At 40.2% G+C, this 23,819-nt stretch overlaps 2 protein-coding genes across 11 annotated transcripts in view; one reads left to right on the top strand and one right to left on the bottom strand.

Moving 5' to 3' along the window:
- Positions 1 to 4,962, top strand: part of PDGFRL (platelet derived growth factor receptor like) — a 48,676-nt gene extending 43,714 nt beyond the window's left edge. Inside the window, exons 5-6 of the mRNA XM_039839302.1 lie at positions 2,565 to 2,704; positions 4,181 to 4,962. Of these exons, the coding sequence (XP_039695236.1) occupies positions 2,565 to 2,704; positions 4,181 to 4,369 (329 nt within the window). The 3' untranslated portion in view covers positions 4,370 to 4,962. The remainder of the gene's footprint in view (positions 1 to 2,564; positions 2,705 to 4,180) is intronic.
- Positions 4,963 to 5,298: 336 nt separating this feature from the next.
- MTUS1 (microtubule associated scaffold protein 1) overlaps positions 5,299 to 23,819 on the bottom strand; it is a 134,111-nt gene continuing 115,590 nt past the window's right edge. For all 10 annotated transcript variants that reach the window (XM_039839294.1, XM_039839292.1, XM_039839293.1 and 7 more), the window contains 7 exons: positions 15,621 to 15,835; positions 14,754 to 14,859; positions 13,636 to 13,709; positions 13,396 to 13,491; positions 10,802 to 10,918; positions 8,166 to 8,263; positions 5,299 to 7,592 (listed from right to left, as the gene is read on the bottom strand). In XM_039839294.1, coding sequence (XP_039695228.1) covers positions 7,379 to 7,592; positions 8,166 to 8,263; positions 10,802 to 10,918; positions 13,396 to 13,491; positions 13,636 to 13,709; positions 14,754 to 14,859; positions 15,621 to 15,835 — 920 coding nt within the window. In that variant the 3' untranslated portion in view covers positions 5,299 to 7,378. The remainder of the gene's footprint in view (positions 7,593 to 8,165; positions 8,264 to 10,801; positions 10,919 to 13,395; positions 13,492 to 13,635; positions 13,710 to 14,753; positions 14,860 to 15,620; positions 15,836 to 23,819) is intronic.

Raw genomic sequence — 23,819 nt, 5'->3', positions numbered from 1 at the left:
TGACCCCAAGCCTGCTCCTACTGCCCCCATCAGCAAGCAGGCTTACACTGGTGACTCCAGCAGCTGGAGAAGAAGAGTGGGGTGGGAGAGACAGGCTAGCCTCCCTCCGCTCCCCGCCTTGCTCTGGTGCTGGCCCAGGGGCAGAAGGGGAGAGGCTGCAGCCCAGAGGCAGTTGCCTCTGATACTAAATGCTGACCTGGCTTGTTCACGAATACCACGGGGACAGATGGTGGCTCCAACATCTTGTCATGGATAATAAGGTGCTCATCCCTAAGAGGCCCCCTTGGTCCCATATGGCCCTCTCAGATTCAACCTTGTCCTCTTCTGGACCCTCGGCTGAAGGCCTCCACTGTCTCTGTGCATCTCTTCACTCCCTGCTTCAGTGTAGTCTTTGAAAGGCGATGGTGCCAAAATCTCTATGTCCCTTCGATTCCTTGACTCTGGAGCATGTGGAAACCAGAAACTTAGAGTGGGGACACAATCTAGGTTTCCAGTCCTCCTAGCAGCTCTGCCATGCCATCGCTCTCCAGCCCAGGACTGGTGGTTCACAGGCAGGCAGCAAGCAGATCTCTACTGCAAAAGGACATGTCACCTCCCTTATTGACAATGAATTCCCTCGAGCCTCCTTTCTCTACTTCCAGGACAGAAAGCACCCCCTCTCAGGCCCTGAGAGTGAGTAGAGGAAATGATTTCTCTTCTTGCACCATAGTGCCTTGAGGATGACTCTTCTCTGAGAACTCTTATGTGACCTGGGGTGAGTGGCCCACATGTGGGCCAGAGTCCATTCATTAGGCCACGGCACCAACACCCTGTTAACAAATACCCCTCACAACCCTCCTTGACCACTCTCAGCCCTCAGCTAAGGCCATCTCTCTTCCCCATCACAGCCAACTGCCCTGAAAGAGCTCTCCCTGTTCTCCATCTTCATTTCCTTCCCTCCTACATGTTCCTTACCCTTCTCCTCTAGGCTCCACAAAATGGCTATTGCTAAGGGTCTCAGGGACCCCAAGCCATTAAATGCAGCAGACACGTTGTGTCCTCATCCTCCGAGGGTCCACCTCGCCTGCATGAAACCCCTGCTCCTTGGCTCCATTTTGTCCTGCTTTTCCCCGACTTTCTCATTCTGCTTTGTCAGCTCTTTGCCTCTCCCAGCTTGTGACTGTTGGGAGTTCCCCGAGATCTCTTTTTTCTCATTCGTTGTTCACTTGGGTGGTCTCGGCCACATCCACACTCGGCTGCATATCTGTTCACTAATAACTTCTAATCGAATATACATGGCCCAGATCTGGGAGTGCCAGCTTCATGTATCCAACCGTCTAGCCAGTATCTGTGCTTGGATGCGTCACAGGCTCTTCCCTGAACTCTGCGTCTTCCTCCCTGGCCTGGTTCTTCAGCTTTTCCTTGTCTCCATGATAGCACTGCAGTCGCCCAGGGCTGGACTGAGACTGGGAGTCAACCTGAAACTTCTGTCTCTTCCTAGTCTTTTTACTTTTTCTATTAAATCACTTTCGATTCCTGCTATTTCTCTCCATCCTCACTGCAAAGCCTTCAAGCTATCATCACCTCTTCCTTGGACTAATGCAAATGCTTTTCCAGCTAGTCTCCCCTATGTTCACCTTTTCTCTCTTCCACATCAAGCTGATTATGCCTCACGGCGGGGGCTTTGCTACGGTGAATGCCCATCAGCCAATGCCTCCCCCTTCTCCCTCCATGCCTGTCAAGCTCACCCTTCAGATTTTAGTTCAAACATTGCTTCTTCAAGGAAGTCTTTCCTGATTTGCAGCCTATTCTAAACTTCTGAAACACTCTGGGCTTCTTATAGCTCTTAACTCCTTTTAAATTAACAACACAAGTACTTGCTCAGTATGTGGCTCCTCCTCTGGAATACAGCCTCTGGGGCTCAGAGACCATACCTGTCTGGTCCCCTGCTGTAGTCCCAGCTCCTAGCACATCACCTTGTTCAAGGCTGCCGTCAAAAGTATGTTGAATGAACTGATCATAATGAAAAAATTTGTTTCTGAAATATGAAAATACGTAGCAAATACATAGTCATGGCCTTCCTGCAATCCCGCTTTCTCATAGATTTAACGTTCTCCTCTCCTTTCTAAGGATGAGCAACCACACATCCAGCTGTTCGTCTCCACCTGGGCAGTTGCCCTCTGCATTCTACTTGCTCTCTCCCCAAGTACTTTCTTCTCGACATTTTTATTCCCTTCATATGACCTTCTGGCAGATTTAATGGGCTCATCCCCTAATTACAAGTGTAATGGCTGGACCTGGGGAGTTCTGGATGATGACCCCATTCTGGACCACCAAGGGGGCGGGGAGAGAGAGAGAGAGAGAGACAGAGACAGAGACAGAGACAGAGAGAGTGAGAGAGAGATCCTCAAAGAAACCAAAAGTTGGGGGGATAGAGGAGGAGGCCTGGTACTAATTAGGAAGCTATAAGAAAGGTAGAAATGTTTTATATATCTGTCTAAAGAAAAGCATGTGTCTGTAGGTTTGTATTTAATGTCAGATTCATGAATTCCATCTCACTTTCCCTGTCTCCTGCTTGCTTCCAGTTCCCAGTGGCCCTCCATCAACAACCATTTTGGCATCCTCCAACAAAGTGAAAAGTGGAGATGACATCAGTGTCCTCTGCACTGTCCTAGGGGAGCCTGATATTGAGGTAGAATTCAGATGGATCTATCCAGGGCAGAAGGTGAGCAACCCCAGACTCAGCCAGTTGTTTTAATTCAGGTTCGTCTTCCCCTCCCTCAGCTCTTAGTGATAAAGACTATAATTTAAGAAGTATAAGAAATGTGTGGGACTATCGTAAGGGCTAGGGCTTGCTTGCTTGTTCGCTTGCTCTAAGATGTTTCAGTAGATTTACAAAGGACTTTTTTTTTCTTAATACACAAGAAAAAAGATGACTTGGTTCCACTAGGCAATTTACTCAGTGTACCCTCTACATGTGATTCTTCTTCATGACTCTTAAATAAGAAGGGACAGGGGTTTGAAAGGGAAAAGAAGGGGCCTCCCTTTTTCTCTACTCCCAACCGCAATCTTCAGTCTTAATTCTGGGTCGATTAGAGGCCAATCTAATCTCCTTCTGGTATCCTTCAAAGCGTTCTCCTTATAAGTCCCGGGGCGAGGAGCTCTGAGCAGACATCCATGAAGAGGACATAGAAACATAGGCCCTTTTCAAAAAGGTGCTGTGAGGCCAGAGATAATTTTAAAATAGCCTTCCCATAAAAGCAACTACAGCTTATTTAGCCTCTGTGCATGTTCTGCTCTCTAAAATAAACAGCTTTGCTACCGACATGGAACAATCCCTGTGTTGCCAGAAGAGATTTGGCCTCCTGAGATGTGCTCGGTAGCCAATACACTCCTGGCTTAAGGGCTGTGATTGGTGGAAAATAACACTCCCTGGACAATAGTATTTTCCAGCATCCTGTTAATAGGTACTTGTTTTCAAATAGTTGTCCTAGTTAGAGAACATTAATGATTTTCAGTATTTCTTAATATTGCCAATTATTTTGAGCAGAAAGAATTAATTCAGTAATACTATATTAAAATTATTTTCATCTAATCCAGAAAACACTATATTATCACTAAATTTGGATGAAGGATCTCAAAAGTGACCATTTGACTTTCTAGAAATAGGGAGTTATATCATCGAGGGCATCACATTATTCATCCTTGGTACAACTTTTCTTCCACTGGAGTCCTATGGCACATGTGACTAATCATACTTCTCTCTCTCCCAAATCTGAACAATTGGGAGCTTTTATTCACTTATATAGTGAGTGCTTCAGGCTCTTTTTGACCATAAATTCTGTGAATAAGAACCACTGAGTGAGAGAGTGAAAGTGGGCAATGTGAAGAGAACAGTGGAAAATCTTACCCATGTCGTTATGCCTAATACCAGTTCCACATTCTTGGACTTCTGAAAGAATAAATCTTAAGTAGAAACTCACTAAAGAAAAGGGCAGAAATCTAAGACTCTGCTCTGAAAAAAAATGCAGTCTAAATGATTATACAGTGTGAAAGCAGCCATGAGCTATGCATACCAAACAGTCTTTTATCTGCATGTGTTTTGCACTTTGAAAGGAATGCTCGGCAGTGTTGGGTGAGTGGGAGCTGTGTGTAGCAAATCTTCGGTCGTGCTTCAGTCCATGTGGGTATCATTAAACAGGATGAAAGGCCTGTGACGATTCAGGACACTTGGAGGCTGATCCACAGAGGACTCGGACACACCACAAGAATCTCCCAGAGCGTCATGACAGTTGAAGACTTTGAGACCATTGATGCAGGATATTACATTTGCACTGCCCAGAATCTCCGAGGACAGACTACAGTAGCTACCACTGTTGAGTTTTCCTGACTTGGAAAATGAAGTATAATGAACTGATGGAAAGTCCATTTGAGTACACGACCAGCTTTGGCGTTCTTTTGACTAGTGCTTTGCCAGAGGCTGATGGCACGCACCCAACCCCTGCCTTGTGAGTAAGACCCAGACATCCAAACTAAAAGGAAGTCATTCGGTCTAAAAGTGGAAGTGTTAACTCCTCTGACAGAAAGCATGTATTTTGATTGCTTACCTAGATATATGCATTTCTAGTTTTCATACTAAGAAAGCATATATGTAAACAACTTTATATAATCATTACTATTAAATGAGCAAGATTTTGTAAAAAAAAAAAAAAAAGGGCTAAGTGTTTGTGTTTTAGGTTGACAAAGTATATTCAGAAAGACTTGTTGGCAGTAATGTTTGGGTTAATACCTAATATTCCATTTAATTTAACAAGAATAAAAAAATGTAGTAACATATTACTATATGATATGACGATATCAAAAAAATAGGAAATTGTTTTTAAAAAAACTACTCAGAAGTACTAGTGCTAGATTAGTCCTTTCACTAAGAACCACACTATGTGTTTTTAAGTTTAACTTTCAATATAAAATAGATGCACAGAAGGAAGACTCAACTTCATTTAGGCTCTTTTTTTTTTTTCGCGTCTTCAAAATATTTAGACCATAGTTGTTCCAATTTTGCCTAACAGAGCAGAAACTGTTAAAACCAGTCAAGAGTTATTTCTCCCAAACACATAGCTTTGAATTATAAGAAAAGCTTAGCTCTAAGTCTAGTTCTGTGAGCCAAATTTCATCTCATGACCAGTTTTGTGGTTGCATTGGAAATTCCTGAGAAAGAGCTTAGGAGCAGACATGATGTCAACTCCTGTGCTATGAGAAGGGCTATAAGCTATAAACTGAATAACACTTTGAAGAGTAAAGTATGTCGCAGGCTGCTGCTTATATTGAATATTCCAGCATTATTTATTTGATCAAAGTAAAAATACAATTTTCATCACTACAAACTGAGCACAACTACAGTTTACACATCCATATTTTTATGACGTGCCAACATTTTCGCATCCTACATGAAACATTTGGTTTGAAAACTCGAAGTTCTCTGTTTTGTTTCCTATCTTCTCTCCAGTTGTCTTGCATTCTCTTCTCTGAAGACATTTCATACTAAAACTGTGTAAGATTGATTTCCCCAGACACCTAAATGGTACGGAGGAGAGCAAGGAACAGCACAAGATTTACCATGCAAGGGGATGGATGGCAAACCCAACTTTGGCTGATGACATTGAAAACAACTTGAAAGGGTAAGCAGAGATATTCCAGGAGGTGGCAGTGAACCTACGTTCCTATTTATTAGAAGCAAACGTGGAAGGCTGCATACATAATAAACTATCGAAGTTTAGACTTCAGACATAATCGCTACTAAAAAAAACCATGCATCATGACTACTAATTTGCTATGTAGTGTACATGTAAATGAGGACTCTAATATCTACCTCTAGTATCCCGAACCTGTTCTTACTACAGCCATTGAACATCAGCAACACAGATTAGTAAATACTGACATCGCAATGTTAAAATATGCAGGGGGAGAGAGAAAGAGCCAGTTCTTCCACCTCCCCCAAAGTATTAGAACTGGGGGAGGAGATAAGTGTAGTTTTGAAAAGAAACTGAAATGCAGCCTGGAGGAGAGTTGTGTAAGCCACATTTCTGACTCATCAGCTGGCCATTCTACCTTCCCAAGGACAGAAGGATTCCTCAAAGGGTACATGGAAACTTAGCATTATCTTCCTAGACTGTTTTCATCTATTAAATACTGCATCATTGGTTTAATCAAGGTACTCGTGTTGAATTCGGTGCTATTCATCGATAAGCACTGAAGCCTACCTTCCTTAGTTCTACTAGCCAATGACTTGTATTCTTTACTTCCTCCAAAGTTTCCGAAAACTTGTACTATCAAATCCAGGCCATGGTTTTTTTTTTTGGAAAGTGGTTTCAGCACCTTGAAGATGAACTGGCTCTGGAAAAGCATATTCCATTATCCTTGTCCCAGAGAAAAATAGGTAGGAGGTAGAAGGTTTGCTTTCGTGGCTCTGGCTTGGAGACGGAGGAAGCGAGGATGAGAGAAGACAGTTTAAATCCATGAGGATAGCTTACATCAACGTAAAAGTTAGAAAGAAGCAATCCATTGGTGCTGCCCTTTTTCTTTATATAGATTTTTTAGAAAAATTAGGGTTCTACATTTGCTCATAGCCTGAGAAAATGGATTGTAGTAAAATGTTAAGTTCACGTGGAAAGTTAAAAATCTACAGGAAAAAATCAATTTTTTACTGACATGGCTGAACAGTGAAAGACCCAACAAGATACTCTAAAAGGAAACAATGCACAGACATGGACAAGTCAAAGCTTTTCCTATTGTTCCCTCTCTCCCACCCCTCTCCATGTCAAAGGGCTGAGCAAAGTGGGTTGTAGAGAATCATAACTCAAGCAACTATTGCTCTTTCTTCTATGGCTTTTTGCAAAAATGCATACACTGACTTATCTGATTAGTACATATCCAGGTATATTCAGCTTTTGACTTTTAACACACAGCAAATGAGGCAGCATCAGACACACGACACCCCGCTACATCCATTTCATTCACACATCCTCAAAATAAAAATCACAAGAAGGTGTCTATGGTGAAGAACATTATAAAGGTTATAAATCTTAAGAGAACCCTGAGAGTTTTTCCCCTATGCTTACGTGAAAAAGGCAATGAACAAGACCTTCACCTTCTTATTCGTTAAGTGCTTTGTGCAACAGCGTCCGTGCAGATCATCGGGGGAGGAGTCTCTTGGACCCAGTCAGGTCTTCCTCCAGAGTTCCAGTCTCATAAGGAGCCAATGCTGGGGGGGGCGACTTTCCAGTTCTAGTGCGATAACTACGCATCAGCTACACAGCTCTTGCTCCCAGGACCACGGTTAGGGTCAGTCCTACAGACCTGGAAAAATGCTTTCAGACAGTCTCCCCGCTTTCAGAAAGCGTCATCTGGGAGAAACGTTGGGGCTGGGGAAGGAGCCAGAATTCCTTGGCGACTGGAAGGGGATAGCAGAAGACGTGGGGGACCTCTTGGGGCTGCACAAGTCCCCGTTGTGTAGCTTCCACAGCAGCTCCTCATTTTCCATGGAGAGTCGCTTGTTGACTTTCGACTCCTTCTCCAACGACTCCTGCAGAACAGCTTGCTCGGTGGAAAGTTGCCTGAAGGACAAAAGAGCCAGAAACCACGTGGATCTGAGTTTAAAAACATTCACTTGGAAAAAATTTTCTTTACCATTTAAAATTTGATAGACCAGAAAAATGACCCCTTTGGAATAAAAGGGAGCCCTGCACAGAGCTACTGGCCAAGGGTATTTGGCTGACTGAGAACCCCTGGAAATGTGAACTGGAGCTAAAGAAAAAGCTACACTTTGGGGGCAATTTCACTGGCTGAGTGACGCTCCCACAGGTATTCTGCATGTCTTATGACTGTCTTATGTTTGGGGCCATTTCCTCTTTGGTCTCCTGATGCTCCTTCTCTGAAAGCATTCTCAGCATCAATAAGCCAGGGGCCCTGGCGGAGGAAGGCTGGCCTGCTTAGGTCTCACTATTTAGTCCAGGCCCCTGTGGTAAAAGCACGAAGCACTACCATCAAATTTTCCAGACGGAAATCAGTGCCTCTTTAACCACCCTCTTCAATCACATTTCTAGGAGGTGCACGGGTGGAGTGTGGTAAAGCAACACTCAATGTCCGAGGAGAGGAGAAGATGGGACAACTAGGACCTTTATTTTTACCTTGAAATCGCCACATGCTTGTCCATTCGAGCTTTTAATTCCTCATTCTCCTGCTGGAATCGCTTCAGTCTGTCAACCAGCGCTGTGTTGTTGTCCACCTTGGTGTAAGCAAGAAGGCCAACAATTAGGCATTAAAAATTGGTAAATAAAGCCCCTTCTTTCCTAAGGCACATGACTGAAACGAGTACACTTTGGAAAGATTTAATTAAGTTTAACTGTATATCGAAATATCTTCATACTGATACACTACAGAACAGAACCTAAAGCAGCGAAACAGACCATCTAGATGCATTTTTTAAACGTATGTTAGTTTTCAAGAACCACTTGAAAACTGACACACAAGGGGGCAACTGATTTGTTTCAGGTCACGCCCATTGAGAATTCCTCCTGAGAACTGGTGTCCTGCCCTGGGCAACCCTGGGGCTGTGCCTCTTTCAGTTTCAAGGTGGTAAAACAAACAGCAGCTAGACAGCTTGTATTTATCAAGGGCACTACAGCTTCTTACAGTCAATTTTGGGGGGAAAAAAAAAATTGCCACATTTGATGAAAACTCCTAAGGCCAACAGTTCTGGGGAATGTTTGATATGGCCTTAAACATGGTTTCCTAGTTCTTTAGCATTTACTTCTGAGTGGCCACATAAAGCAGCAAATTCACAAAGCTCTATAAAGCATCAAATGAGAGAAGTGACACAGAAAGCCTTCCTCCTCGGTTCAACCGAAGATAGCATTTGATCTGCTGGCCTGCCCAGGCCAAACTTTCAAGAAAAAACAAGTTAATCAGTTGAGAAATTAAAGGATAAAATCCCAGAAGACATTTAATCACTAACATGATGAAGAGCTGATTACATCCCAGCTCACTTTCTAAAGGTAAGATTTTAGCACTTGCTTAGGAAGCGACATCACAGCTCTATCAGAATTAATTCTAAGTCCCTGTCACTGCAGCGCATAACTAATCTACTTGTGTTAAGGCTCTTAGTTTGGAGACGTAGTGTTTTTAATATATCCTATTATCCAGAAAATGTTGAGGACAAACGAATCAGGTAAAATAACTTTCCAAAAAAATGAGACTAGAATCTAAGAAAGAGGGGGCCTTGGAATTTCCAGTAATTATAAAGGAATTCAAGATAAGACATAAGTAGGAAAATCTGGATTTGGAGACTGGGAAGTGACTGGCCTTAAAATATTATCTTGTCCAATTCCTTACTGTAAAGAAGAGGAAACTAGCTAGGTGTTATCACAGAGCAAATCAGTGGCAGAGTTAGTACGGAAACTCTGGTATAAAAACAGAGAGGCTCCTTGCTTTCTAAGTGTCTTGTTTTCTACAAAGACTTGGAGCTTATGGGTAAATAGGTAGCAGTGGGTTTACCTGTCAACGACCCATTCTTTTGCATATACATAATATAATCCTAACATCATGATATGTGTTGGGCATGGCAAGAGACAAATATTTATGGATCAACAAAAAATATGTTGGTAATTTTACAGCAGAGTCTGTTCTTATTGCTCATATTCTGAAAAGTTGATGAATGGTATATGGGGCAACCAGGATTATCTGGGTCATCAGTGACTACCGGATTAACAGTTATCAGACTTGATAGAACAGAATGACCTCAGGCAGAAACTGGTATATAGCGTATGTTGGACCCATTAACAAACCATGAGTTTCTTTCCTTCCTTTAAAAAAATCAAAATTTCCTGGTAATTCCAAGTGCCCACATATTCACATGGCAGCTAAGCCCTTACCTTCCGCAATAGATAGGTCATGGTATCTAGAAGAAAATCAAACACCAAAACCCAAACAAACCAAAGCAAACCAAGAGTGACCCTTGATCTCCATGTTCCCTATTGTTCAGGAGTGGTTTGGGTTTCAATGAAGTGCTTACTCAATAATCAGTCACTCATAATTGGTGGGGAGAAGGGACAAGCAGTGAAGGCAGTAGGCAGAGTACAGCAAAGTACAGCGGTACCTGGGATCACTTAGGTCACCTTGCAAAATCCTGCCCACTTGATGAGACTCCTGTCGTCATTGGGCACACTGCTCAAAAACATAATTCTGGATAGACTGGTTGCAGGCTAACAACAGTTTTTTGTCTTAGAGGCTACAAACTAAACCATTCATATTTTTCATAATGCTTGCTATTTGTCCAACTGGATTAATTTTATTAAAACACAATTCTTTAAAACATTCTAATTCACAAGAAGCAAAATGAACTTAGATAGCAAGATTAAATTGCTCCAATGTAATTAATTTACAAATCAAACTGTTTGGGGCACACAAAACCTGCCCAGAGTTGGTGATACGTTAAAGTACAAATTTTACATTATCTTAAAATTCTTCTTATGCAGGTGAAGATTCACAGACCACTGAAATGGGAGCCTGCTTTCTTTGGAGTGGTTTTTCCAAGGAGCAAATGCTGCTTTACATGTTCCTTGGGAGGGGGAAAAAAAAAATTCTAGAAAGCAGCAATGAATCAGCTTTGAGCAGACATAGAAAAGAAAAGGCGACCTCTTTTATCTTTTGTGTATTTCCAAATAGCTTTCGGTAGCAGTTAAAACAGCTCCCCGGTTCTAGTTCAGAGCCCAGTTCCTATTTCACAGACACTGTTTTCTTTGGTGAGTCTCTGAAAGAAACGTACCAGCTTCTCCATCTTCATTAACTTGACATCCTGTTCGTGCAGCTTCTCATTCTTGATCTCCAACACGGCCTTCAGGCTTTCTAACTCTTGCTCTAGATACATGATCTGAGGGTTTTTCTGGAAAACACAGCAGGATATATAGCTCTGACTGCTCATTAAACCCATAGCGTAGTTCAGATTCTTAATATAAATAATCTTTGATTCGATTTAGAAATTAGACAAGTAGCAAGAGACTTCTACCTTCTTACAGCAGTTTCAAAGAAAGGTGGAAAGAGTTAGGATGGCTTTACTCTCAAAGTCATTCGTTGTAAGAATGAAATAAAATACTTCATATTTGAAAACATGCTTCACTCATTTATCAGTAACTTAATATGGAAAAAATATTGGTAGCACCAAATATTTTATTGCAAGTTGGAGAGAAAACATTGCTTACAATACAAAATAGAACTCTGGCTAGAGATTAGGCAATTCCAAGTCTTTTACTGGTGTTTGCAAAGAGAAAAGGGAACAACAGTTCTCTCTGACCAATATCAGTAACTGATCAGGAATGAAAAGGCAGTACATATATAAGGTTCTCTGGAAAGCAACAGAAACAATAATGTCCTGTGTCTTCTGGATTTTTATTATGATGAGACTGTGCAGGCCTAGCCATCCTTCTAGGGCAGCCAGAACACCTTATTTTATTTTGTAACACCCCAACACCTACATGGCAGGCAGCACGTGCATTATTCAAAGTCTATCCAAAATAAACCCTACATAAGGGGAAGCATTCTCTTAGAGCACAACACCAGGGTAGATCCCCCAATCTTTGCTTTATTTATGGACACTCAAGCGAATCATCTGAAATGTACAATACAAATGAACAGCACAGATCTATGGATCAGATGTTTAATGAGGGAATTTCTTAGAAAAGAATCAGTGGTAGATCACCAAAACTATCCTCCTGGGCAGCAGTGAATGCTCTGAACCAACCCTTAGGGAGAGTCAGGGTGTGGGCCCTTGGGGACTACTTACTCAAACCCCTCTCTTTACAGAAAGAGACTACAAATCCCACAGCTCGTGTGATGCACTCAGGGAACATACTGGAGCTGGAAAGTGCTGGGGCAAAGGACTTTAACTTCAGGGTTCCTCCAAACATTTCATAAGTTTCATATGCTGTTATCCTTTTACGTATGATTTTTTTTACCCTAACAATAGCAAATCCTATCTCATTTCTGTTCAAAAGAAACAGCATAACTTACTGTCAATTTTTAAAATGAGAACATTTACAGCCTTGTTCCCACTGTACTTGTTCCTACTTCTCTGCCAGCCTGTCTCTTTGTCCTTTACTCTCACATGTACTTTTTCCACAACTTCACGTGCCTGGACAGACGGGAGCATTAGCTAGCTATTCCTGCTCCCTCAGTCTGTTCCCTTCTTAGTTTTTCAAAAGTCACAGCACTCCCCAGAAGCTCTTTAAAATCTGTAACTCAAACCGCTAGTAAGGCTTACCTTCTACAGCTGAAGTCTAGATTATTTTCTGAAATTACTACTTTTTCTAAGAATCTTCCAGAATAAATAGCTTGGAAGTTTCATTGAATATGACCTCAACTGATTGTTTTCAAATATCTAGAGGGTCTCCCAATCACATTATCAGCAGCAAAAGGGCTCGCTCACTGAGAGACCGACCCACACATGTGCTTTGTGAACTGGCAACAACTCACGAACCGATTTTAAGTGGCAAAAAAGCTTTGCTTCCGTACTCTCAAGGCACCAGTATGAAATGGTGGTACTAAAAACGGAAGCAGTTAAGACATTTTTTTTCCTCAAAAAAGGGTGGGGATAAGGGGAGTAAGAGTACAAGTTATAAGAGAAATTTTAACTTACAAGAGAAATTTGTACTTTTCAAAAGTGAGGATTATCCATACAATGAAATATTGTTCAGCCATAAAAACGGATGAAGCATCTATACACGCTACAACATGTGTTTCTTAAAAACATAAGCTAAGTGAAAGAAGCCAGAAGCAGAGGACACATAGAGCATGATTCCATTTATATGAAATGTTTAGAAGAGGCAAATCCATAGAGGCAGAAAGTCTGGTGGCTTCTTAGAACTGGAGCTTTGGGAGGAAATGGGGAGTGACTGCTAATGAGTACAGGGTTTACTTTGGTGATAAAAATGCTCTGGAATTAGATACTGGTGACCAATCCACAACTTTATAAATATACTAAAACTCCTGAATTGTACATTTAAAAAGGTATATAAATTACGTCTCAATGCAGTAGTTTTAAAGAAAAAAAAAAAAGAAAGAAAAAAGAAAAACGAAGTCCTCAAATAAAACCCTGACCCTAACTGATAGTTTTCTTGTCTTCCTGTAGGTAGTAGCTTAGACCACTAGGAATATATATTGGGCTTCATCTGCATGTCAGTTTTTAGCATTTTAAAAAGGAGACCACTAAACAAAGAGCCCATTCTATACGGCTTCAGGAGCACGCTGCAAGATAGAGAAAGGATTCTGAACCCGTGTTTCTCTGGCTGCTGAACACTGGCTGAAACTCGAAGGCAGCTGGGCAGAGGGAAGGCCAGCAGGGATGGAGGAGTGCACGGAACTTACTAAACTTGCTTTCTCTCTTGATATTCTTTTTTGTTCTTCTGATTTTAGCTTTTCATTTAAAGCCTCGTTTTCACTCTTCAGATCACTAATTTGTTTCTAAAACACAACAAAATGAGGAACGTAAGTTAATAAGCAGACACCAGAAATATAGCAAATGTGCACAGAAATATACCAAAACCACACGGACCTCAAACCTCAAGAATGATGTGTTTTGTGTTTTTGGTATTGAGATTTACCCACCTCTAGGGATTCCTGCTTCTCATAAAGCAAATCCTCAAGTGATTTCTTTTCTAATTCATGGCTTTTCTTGATTTCTGGAAAAAAGTGATATTTTTTTTAACATCTTATGAGACCACTGTATTCTGTAGTTGTTAAAGCACACAGATGTAAGAGTTGATTATGAAGCAACGTGACTCTGTTACTTTATATCTGTATGATGTTTCTATATAAATTAACCTATCCTCACATTAGCCCTATGAGATAAGGCAGATATTCCCATCTTATGACTGGGAACGCTGAGCCCTAGAAAGGCCAAGAGACCATAGGGAACACAAAGCAGACTTCTCAGGGGAGAACCTCAAACCCTGGCCTGCAGACTGCTCGTCTGGCTCCCGTGTTCTTTTCCATTTGTATTTCATAAACCAAAGAGAAATCTAAAGTTAAACCCATTTCTAGCAGGAAGGAAGAAAAACAATGTTTATTAAATTTCTACCCTGAGCTAGTCACTTTTATATATTATCATCTTGGACTTCACAACTCTATTTTTCTGATGAGAAAGCCCTTAGCCAAAAGTCACACAGTCAGTTCTTAACACACATCTGCCCACACACTTCTGCGTAGGATATAAGGAATTTAGTGCAACAACTTCAGCTACACGGCCAATTATGTTCTGAAAGAAACGGCTTCTGATTCTTCACTTTCTACTTTAATCCTTCCGATCATGATAAAATAATCTTAAAGATTCTTTATTCAACAAGTGCCATCTACATTTCACAGCAGTGTTGGTGAGCGGCAGTGCTTAGCGTGGATCTTATACCATGGCCAGGATATAAACTAACAAACACTTTGACTTCCAGGACTTAAAGTGGTAAAGTACAACTATTACCTAAAAGGCCTTTAAATTCTTTAAACATTCACCTATTTCCCAAAATGCTGTCATTTGTAACAAACTATCCTTTGCATCCTTAAGGGAAAGGGCATCTGCTAACAATGAACAATGCAAAAAGAAACCAAAACACTCCAAACAGAAGGGTATTCTCTGGAGGAGAAAATTATGAATCATTTCCATTTTAAAATATATCACACTGTTCCATTAGTTCTTATTCTATTTAAATAGAAAAAAAAAAAAGCACTCTTGCCCGAAAGGGAGGTTTCATAGGCCTTCTTTAGCAATTCTACTTTCTCTGAGTGGCTAGCTTCAATTTCCAACTTAGAAGTTTCATGGGCAGCATTTAAGTTGTCAAACTATAAAAAACAAACAAACAAACAAACAAACAATGATTCACCAGTAAAATCAAAAGTACTAAGTTAAATAAATAAGCAGCAACATTAGGAGACTTAATACATATAGTTGTACTCAGTTGAAGGTCTACCTAATGCATATAAAGAACAACCCCACTTGGATTTGCTACTCCCAGGTCTCCACCCTGTCCTGCTCCAGAACACAAACACAGAGCTCTCCAGGGCCCACTGATGGAAATGGCCAAGTCCATCACAAGGAATGAGGATACGTTTCCCAGTGACGGGACCACAGAGTCCGCACGCCTGTCATGTTGGCCTCTACAGCCTCAGTTCCTAGTACATGGCATACAGTAGGCACTCTGTAAATATCTGCTAAATGAAAAGCTGATTTGAAAAGGGAGCAATGAAATTAAATACTGGCCTATGATATACCATTAAGTGAAAAATATGGGTTATCAAATAAGTGCCATTTTAAAGAAGAAATAGGAACCAATGGTTTGGCAGCATGGCACCAAAATGCCCTAAAAGAGATTATTTCTAGGTACTAAGATGAAGAGTTTTCATTTTATCTTTCTTTTTTCATTCGTTCAATACGTGCACATTGCTTTGATCATAAGAAAAAAAATTAAAAAAAAAGACTTTTCACTTATTTAAATAAAACAAAGTTCATCAAGGGATGTTCAACAAAGAGAAGTTTATGACAGGAAATTGATCATCAAACAACAATAGAATTCAAAGAGCCACAACCAAGAACATGCTCAGACCTGCTCTTGCAATTGAGTTTTATACTTCTCTGCTTCTTCGATGTAAATGTTCTGAAGCTTTTCACACTCCCCAGTGTAGAATTCTTTAAGCCGACTCTCTAGCTCTGTTAGATCAGTCTGGTGCTGCTGGTTTAGCTTCTGGACAAATCCTTCATAAGCTATTTGCAACTCATTCCTGGCTTTTTCTAATTTCTCACAGGTGGTTGAAGCAGTGACTGAAAAGAGATGGGGAAAAAAAAAAAACCCCAAACATTTAACTTATTAAATGTCCTAAATTCATAACATTCACACACAGCTATAATGACTCTGGAGGCATAAGCGCAGTATGTCTCTGTTCTTTGGTGACCAGGTTTTCAAACTTAATAGTATAGAAGTGAACAGTAAAAAGAAACAAGGAAATAGTTAGTCTGTACTTAAAAACAGGTAAAAACATACACACACACACACACACACACACACACACACACACACACACACACACTCCACAGCCCCCCCACCCCCCCAACAGGCATTACAAGAGAAAGATTGTTTTAGGGCCGAAGAAAGAATAGTTTAGTTCAACGATTATTCTACCTAAGTAATGTGGAATAACTGGTTCCTGGTATGAATTTCTGGCAATGGTGTAGACTTGTTTTCTTGGGAACATGCCACATGGTGGTAGAAATACCAGTCACTCATTCCTTATCAGTATTCTTTCAGAGGTAAAATGGGCCTTATTGAAATAAGGACAAGAATAGGCTCTGCTAAAGAGAATCCTTAAATTTCAAATAAACCCACAAACATTTATTGAAGGGGAAAGGAACTAGCATTAGAAACAAAAACTACTACTGAACGACTGGCACGGAATGGGGCTCCCTACACATGTTATCTGTCTCATCTAACCTTACAGAAGTCCTGTGAGGACCTTGTTTCTAAATGTAAATATACATAAGGAAACCAGCAGAAAGGGTAAATAATCTGCCCATGGGCACGTAGCTAGTAAGGGGTAGAAGACTGGATTGCAATGAGCAGTTTGGATTCCGATTCTGTCTACACCCAAAGCCTGTGTTCCTTCTACCCCACCCAGCTGCCTCTTGTGCTAGCAACTGTGGAGAAACAAGATGGAACCTCTCTTTGGGAGGCTCGCTGTCTGAGAAGGCAAGACTTACACGTGCGAGAAGCAGCAATACTAGGTAGTAGGACCTAAGGGCTGAATGAATGGCACTCGAGCTGGTTTATATCCAGCTAGGGTGATATGAAAGGTTTGGTCAGCAAATGAAAAAAAAAAAAATTAATATACATAATACAATTTACTATCTTAATTGTTTTAAGTGTACAGTTCTGGGGCACTAAGTACATTCAAATTGTTGTGCAACCATCCCCACTATCCATCTACGGAACTTTTGTTTCCCAAACTAAAACTCCCAACCAATTAATTAAATGATAACTCCACTTTTCACCCTTCTCCTCAGCCCCTGACAACCACCATCCTGCTTTCTGTCTCTATGAATTTGACTGCTCTAGGGACCACATTAAGAGGAATCATACAATATTTGTCCTTCTGTGACTGGCTTATTTCACTTACTGTAATGTTTCTAAGGTTCATCCATGTCTTAGTGTGTGTCAGAATTTCCTGCCCTTTTTAAAGCTGTATAATATTCTTTTGTAGGTATATACCACATTCTGCTGATCCATTCATCCCTCAGTGGACACGGGGGTTGCTTCCACCTTCTGGCTATTGTGAATAATGCTATGAACATGGGGTAACAAAGATATGTTCAAGTCCCTGTTTCCAGTTCTTTTGGGCATATACCCAGAAGTGGAATTGCTGGATCATATATTTCTATTATTACTTGAGCATCTGTCACACTGTTTTCATAACAGCGGTACCATTTTACATTTCCACCAGCAGTGCACAAGGGTTCCAGTGTCTACATCCTCAGCCAACTCATTTTTTCCCTTTTTTAATAATAACCATCCTAATGGGTATAAACTGGTATCTCACTGTGGTTTTGATTAGGTCAACAGATTTCTTAATGGAGCCATATGATGTAGATATAATTTTACATTGAGGGTAAAAACTGTTTTCCACCATTAGAAATGGTGGGAGGACTACACAGTGAGACTTGAGAACTAGAACATTCACAAGGCAGAAAATTTGAAGATAAGACCCAATAAGGTACTAGATGTAGGCCAGATTATAGAGGCCATAACATGGAATATCACTGACAACTCAGTCCTTTGGGACTAAACGCTGAAAGTTATTTTCTTTTAAAAAATTAGTAAAAGATAATGGCTATGTTGATTGCTACAGAACACACTCTTCATATTCACTTTTCCTCTTATTGCACTAATTACCAAAGGAGAAAAAAATGATTCAGGAAGGCAAATGTTAGTCAAAGGAGTAAACATAAGCTTAACTTCTGCTGGCTTTACAAAGTACACAAATAAAATATGAGGCCACAAGCTTCCTTGTGTGAATTCTGTATTAGAACTCTACATGAAAGTAGGCAATAGAAAAATATTTGGCAAGCAGTCAATAAAGGCATCAAAGAGCTTCCTAGTCAGAGAAATCTTGGTTTCAGAGCCTTTTCACTTAATTCCCTTATAGCTCCAGATATCAGCCAAGTTAAAAAAAAAAAAAAAAAAAAAGGTGGAGATAAATGATGACACTATCTTAGCCCATCTAAATGCTCATATCGGAGAAAGACATGTCTAAGTGAACCGAAAACTAAAGCGCTTCTAAAGGGAAGCTTGCCACTGTGAGCGAGGTGAAGGGAGGACAGACAGGAGGGAGGCGGAAGGAAGCCGGGTCAGATGGGGGGCGAGGGCTTTACCGCTGTTAGTACACAGTCCAGCATGCAGGCCGAGCTCCAGATGGTGACATCAGCCTGCAGCTGTGCACGGACCTTTGCTCTGTTTACCTCCCTGGTGTGGTGAGTGGAGAACAGCTGGGCTGAAATAATCACTCACCCAAAGGGCTTTACTCTGAATTAACAGGGCTGGGCCCCCGAGGAAACATTTATTTGGCACAAAGACTCACGAAATACTTTAAGAGACACACACATAGATCAAGGGTCCTCAGAATGCTCCTGGACACGCTGTGTGGAGGGCAAGGGGGATCATCGCCCCAGGTTTTAGTCATGAACTTTTCCTTGTACTTATTACAGTTCGGGAGAGATTTCTAATGCCACCTCTGTTCGCTGTTACTCCTGTTCTCAGTCCTGTCTCTTCCTGCTTATTCTCCTGAGTTCTGCTTGCTTTCAGTCAATCAGACCCCAACAAAGCAAAAACCAAACATAACATCTTTCAGAATTTTAACTAATAAGCAAGTTTTCTCAGTGTTAGGTGATATTGTTTTTAAGAAGTTATTGCATGAATACAAAATACACACAGTACAAAGCAATCCTTTTGTCCTCGGTGTTTTAATAATTTTAAAAAGCATGTCTATGATTAAGGCGCCAGAATACCACTGCCTGTAGAAAAATTGATGGATTATAACTTTTGTACACATATTGGAGAACTGCAAAAGCTATCTCCAGCAATCCACCTTCAAATGAGAAATACAGTTTTCAGAAATAAGAAAGAAAGCAAGCAAGCAAGCAAGCAAGCAAGCAACTGATTTACAAAATCAGCCCTAAAACATAAGGCCATGTTACAGATCAGAAGTTGACGTTTTCACTCTGGGATGAACCAGACCTGAGAACTTCAGGACAACGACAGAACAGAAACACTCCCTGACTGTTTAAAACATGAACAACTGAGCAAGGAAAAGATATTTCAGAAGAAGTGGTAAAACGCTTCATATATTTCCGTTTTAAATAATTCTTTGGACGACATCTAGAAAAGGCCCAATGTCACAGTCAAATATAGCCTTTGAGAAATAGAACTGTTCGTCTCAGGTTCTTTAGCAGTTATCCCTGAGGGGCGGAAATGAAGCCATTACCTAATTAGTCTTGGCCGGCTTTCCTAAGAGGGGGAGGTCAGATTTTCATCATTTCCATATCGTAGAAACTAATTTCTCTTTGGTGATTGATAAATGTACTGTCTGCAGAGAAAAACTTTACATAATCATGGTCCTAAAATGTGAATATCCTTTTGAAATAATAGAGATTTCTTAATTTTTATATCTGAGTAGCATGCTTTATCATGAAACGACCACAAACATTTTAATTCCCCAAAACACAAATGTCTTAATAGAACTAGAACACCTAGGTTAATCTCAGCCACACCATTTACCTGCTATGTCATTTGGACAAATTACTTAAGTTTTCTAAGCCTGCATTTCCTAATTTTTAAAATGGAGATAATATTTTAGTGCCTTCCCTACAGGATTAAATAATACATGTGAAGCACCTGGCCCAGTGCCTGATAAATGCTACTGTTATTGCTAGCCTTGAAAAGTCCACCAATTCAAATGTATTTGAAGAGTCCTCAAAGACAGGCTTGGGGGCCGTGACAGAATGTGACAGTTAAAGAGAAGCACTGCTTATCTAATAAAGAACACATACCACATACACACGACAGGGAGCCACAGTACACACCCACCTCAAACCTTCACTCTCTACTCCTATTGTTCTTGACAGTATACACAATAGAAATCTCCCAACTTTTAGGTGATTTTGTCTAAATTGGATATAAAATATAAAAAAGAAAAGGAAAAATAAAACCGGGGAGGTAAGGTCACATGGAAGCTCATGCGAATTTCGGTGATGCCATGTAAGAGATTGTGACAGAAAGAAAAGACAAACAGGAAAATAAGAGGACTTCATTCCCCATACACACATTCTCTCTAGATGCTTCCAGCAGGCCTGCTGTGGGTGCCAACCCTTCCTTGAGCAAGTTCTCCTTCTCTGTACAATCTATCAGAAATGACTGCAATCGACTTTACTTGCCTGCTTTGGGTCCCTCTCTCAATCGCTCTCTGGCCACCTGGGAAGTCAGACACCTGCTTTTAGTTCTGGGCGCTTTCGCTCCTTTCTTCAATAACATGCACTTCTTAGGGTAAACAGTTTTGTTTTGTTTTTTTTTCCAACTTAACTATGGAATAATTTAGTTATAGAAAAGGTACAGAGTACAGACAGTCCCTGTATACTTTTCATCTAGCTTCCCCAAATGTTAACATCTTACATAATCATGGGACATTTGTCAAAATTAAGTTTTAACATTGATAAAATATTATTAACCCTAACAGCAGTCCCCAACCTTTTTGGCACCAGGGACTGGTGCTCTTATGAGAATCTAATGCAATCTGAGGTGGTGCTGAGGTGGTGATGCTATTGCTGGGGAGCAGCTGCAAATACAGACGAAGCTTTGCTCACTCACCTGCTGCTCACCTCCTCGCTGTGCAGCCCGGTTCCTAATGGCGAGGGTAGGCAGGTTGGGGACTCCTGCTCTATTACAGATTTTATTCAGATTTTACTAGGTTTTCTATTAATGCCCCTTTTTAAATAATAAACTTATAATTTTAGAATTAAATTTTAGGTTTTTCAGAAAATTCAAGGATATAACAGAGAGTTCCCACATACCTCTAATATGGTTTCCCCTAAAATTAACTCTATATAGTACTTTGGGACATTTTGTCAAACCTAAGACATAGTACATTATTATTAACTAAATTCTAAACTTTGTCCTTTTTTCTGTCCCAGGATCCAATCCAAGATACCACACTGCATTTAGCTATCATGTCTCTTTACTCTTCTCTAATCTGTGTATCTTTCCTTGTTTTTCATAATCTTGACAATTTTGAAGAATCGGGTATTTTGTAGAATGTTCCTCAATTTGAGCCAGTCTGTTTTCTCTGCATATTCCTTTTGACCCAGCAATTCCACTAACTTATTAATTTACAATCTACTAGTATACAGCTGTTAAAAAAAAAAGACAGAATATTTTTATGTATTGATCTTTAAGAAATGTTAAGAGGAAAAGCAAAGTGCAAAACAGCGTGTATAATATGCTGCCAACAGTGCATAAAAGGGAGAGACAAATATATACCTTATCTTACTTCTCTGTACCCTCACCCCAGAACCATGAATGGGGACACACCACCCTCTACCACAGTCACATGACTATTTCATAATATTATTCTATGAAGGGAAATCCAGTCATGATTTGCTTCCAGGGCAAGTGACTATGTGGGTTACTCTCTTAAGCCAAAATCTAATCTGTTTAAAATTGGAGACAGTAATATAACCAAACAAAGTAACCAAGGTACCATTTTAAAAAAAGTAAACTGCTACTCTGTGGCGAGGCAATAGCCTACAGAACAACAAAAGGGTTGGGAACCTAGCTTATCCGACGATAGGCATTTCCAGCTTTCTGAGTATCAGTTTCCTGATATGCAAGGTAAGAATAAGTACTACCTGTTCCGCTAACCTTACAGTTTGGTGAAGATAAAGTACAATAGGTAGTATTATATTTTGTAGAGTGAGTCTTCACCGACTGTCTGGAATGATCACTTATTCATAAGCACCAAGTTTTGCTTCCATAAAGGTACTACTTTTTCACACAATCAAGAAATTTGGCAAACCTGTGGCAGACAAATGTCTTTTACCAGATTTCAAAATGAGCTATAAATGGCTTTCTGATTGCTCTTGGGAATTATATTAATTTGACATGAACTGATTTCAAAGCCTTTCACTAGTCATAACTTATTACAAATTTACTTTTACAAAATAACTGTATTATCAAATCAGTTCTCCCATAAATAATATCATTTAACCTTTAAAACTCAGTTCATACTTTACAAAGGACTCTCACATTATTAAATGTAATCTAATAACAGAGATAAAAGGTAAATTAATGATAGCGGAATAATCGTTGGAGACTTTAATACCTCACTCTTGACAATGGATAGATGATCCAAAGAATCAATAAGAAAATAGCAGATTTGAACAGTACTATAGACCAAATACATCTAATAGACATTAACAGAACATCCTGTCCAGCAACAGCAGAATATACATTCTTAAGCAAGCACACATGGAACATAATCCAGGATAGACCACGTGTTAGGCCAAAAAACAAGTCTTAGCAAATTCAAGATTGAAATCTTACCAAGTATCGTTTTTGACCGCAATGGTAGTATGAAACTAGGAATCAATACAAGAGGAAAACTGAAAAATTCATGAACACACAGAAATTAAACAACAGTCTTCTGAACAATAGAACAAAAAATAAAGGAAAATTTTTAAAGTTTCTTGAGCCAAATGAAAATGGAAACACAATATTCCATAATGTATGAGATGCAGCAAAAGCAGTTCCAAGAGGGAAGTTCATAGCAATAAATCCCTACATTAAAAAAGAAAGATCCCAAATAAACAACCTAACTCTACTCCTTAAGGCAAGGGTCCCTAACACTTGGGCCATGAACTGGTACCACAGGTGGTGAGCGGCAGGTGAGCTAGCAAAGCTTCATCTGTATTTGCAGGCACTCCCCAGCACTATCATCACCACCTCAGCTCCACCTCAGATCATCAGGCATCAGGCATTCTCATACGAGCACCAGTCCCTGGTGCCAAAAAGATTGGGGACTGCTGGTCTAGACTACATAAAAGAGAAAGCATGGTGAAGTTGTTTGAAAGGTTAAAAAATCATTTGATATAAACAGTACTTTGCACTAGTAACTAGCTTTGGAATCACTTTGAGTTAAGAGTGCAAGAAGTCTGGTTAGATTAAAATATGTCTTGTTATTACCTATTAGGGAAGAGTGACTTGGCTCTATGAAAAACACTGTACAAATTGTCTAATCAATACTTCACAGTGTCTATGAACTTGAGGCTACCTCGCACCTTATGTATTCGTTAATTCTTTCACTGTTCTAGATTGGTCTACAGTTGTGGTTTAACAAGGAAACAGATAAAGAACAAATTGAGCCCAAAGTTAGCAGAAGAAAGGATATAATAATGTTTTGAGTTAATAAAATTGGTATTATCTTAAATCTCATTTACTTAGAGAGGAAACTGAAATGGCAGAATTGGGTCTGGAACTCAATCCGCTCAGTGTTTTTCAATGCAGGTTCTACAGCACAGAACACAGAACCTGATCTGAGTGGCTCTTTTCTCAAATTGGGATGCATAAGAGAGAAGTTAATTCCAAATACAATGGATACCTCAGGGTATGAGGGCTTAATTCTCTTGAAAAGCTAGAAAGATTGCAAGATAAGGCAGGCAAAAAATGATCTTTCCCCCGCTATACTGATTAGTCCCTACAAACTCTTCC

Source organism: Pteropus medius, unplaced genomic scaffold, assembly GCF_902729225.1.
Source record: "Pteropus medius unplaced genomic scaffold, Ma_sr-lr_union100, whole genome shotgun sequence".
Lineage (NCBI taxonomy): Eukaryota > Metazoa > Chordata > Mammalia > Chiroptera > Pteropodidae > Pteropus > Pteropus medius.
This window is presented reverse-complemented; position numbering and strand designations above follow the sequence as displayed.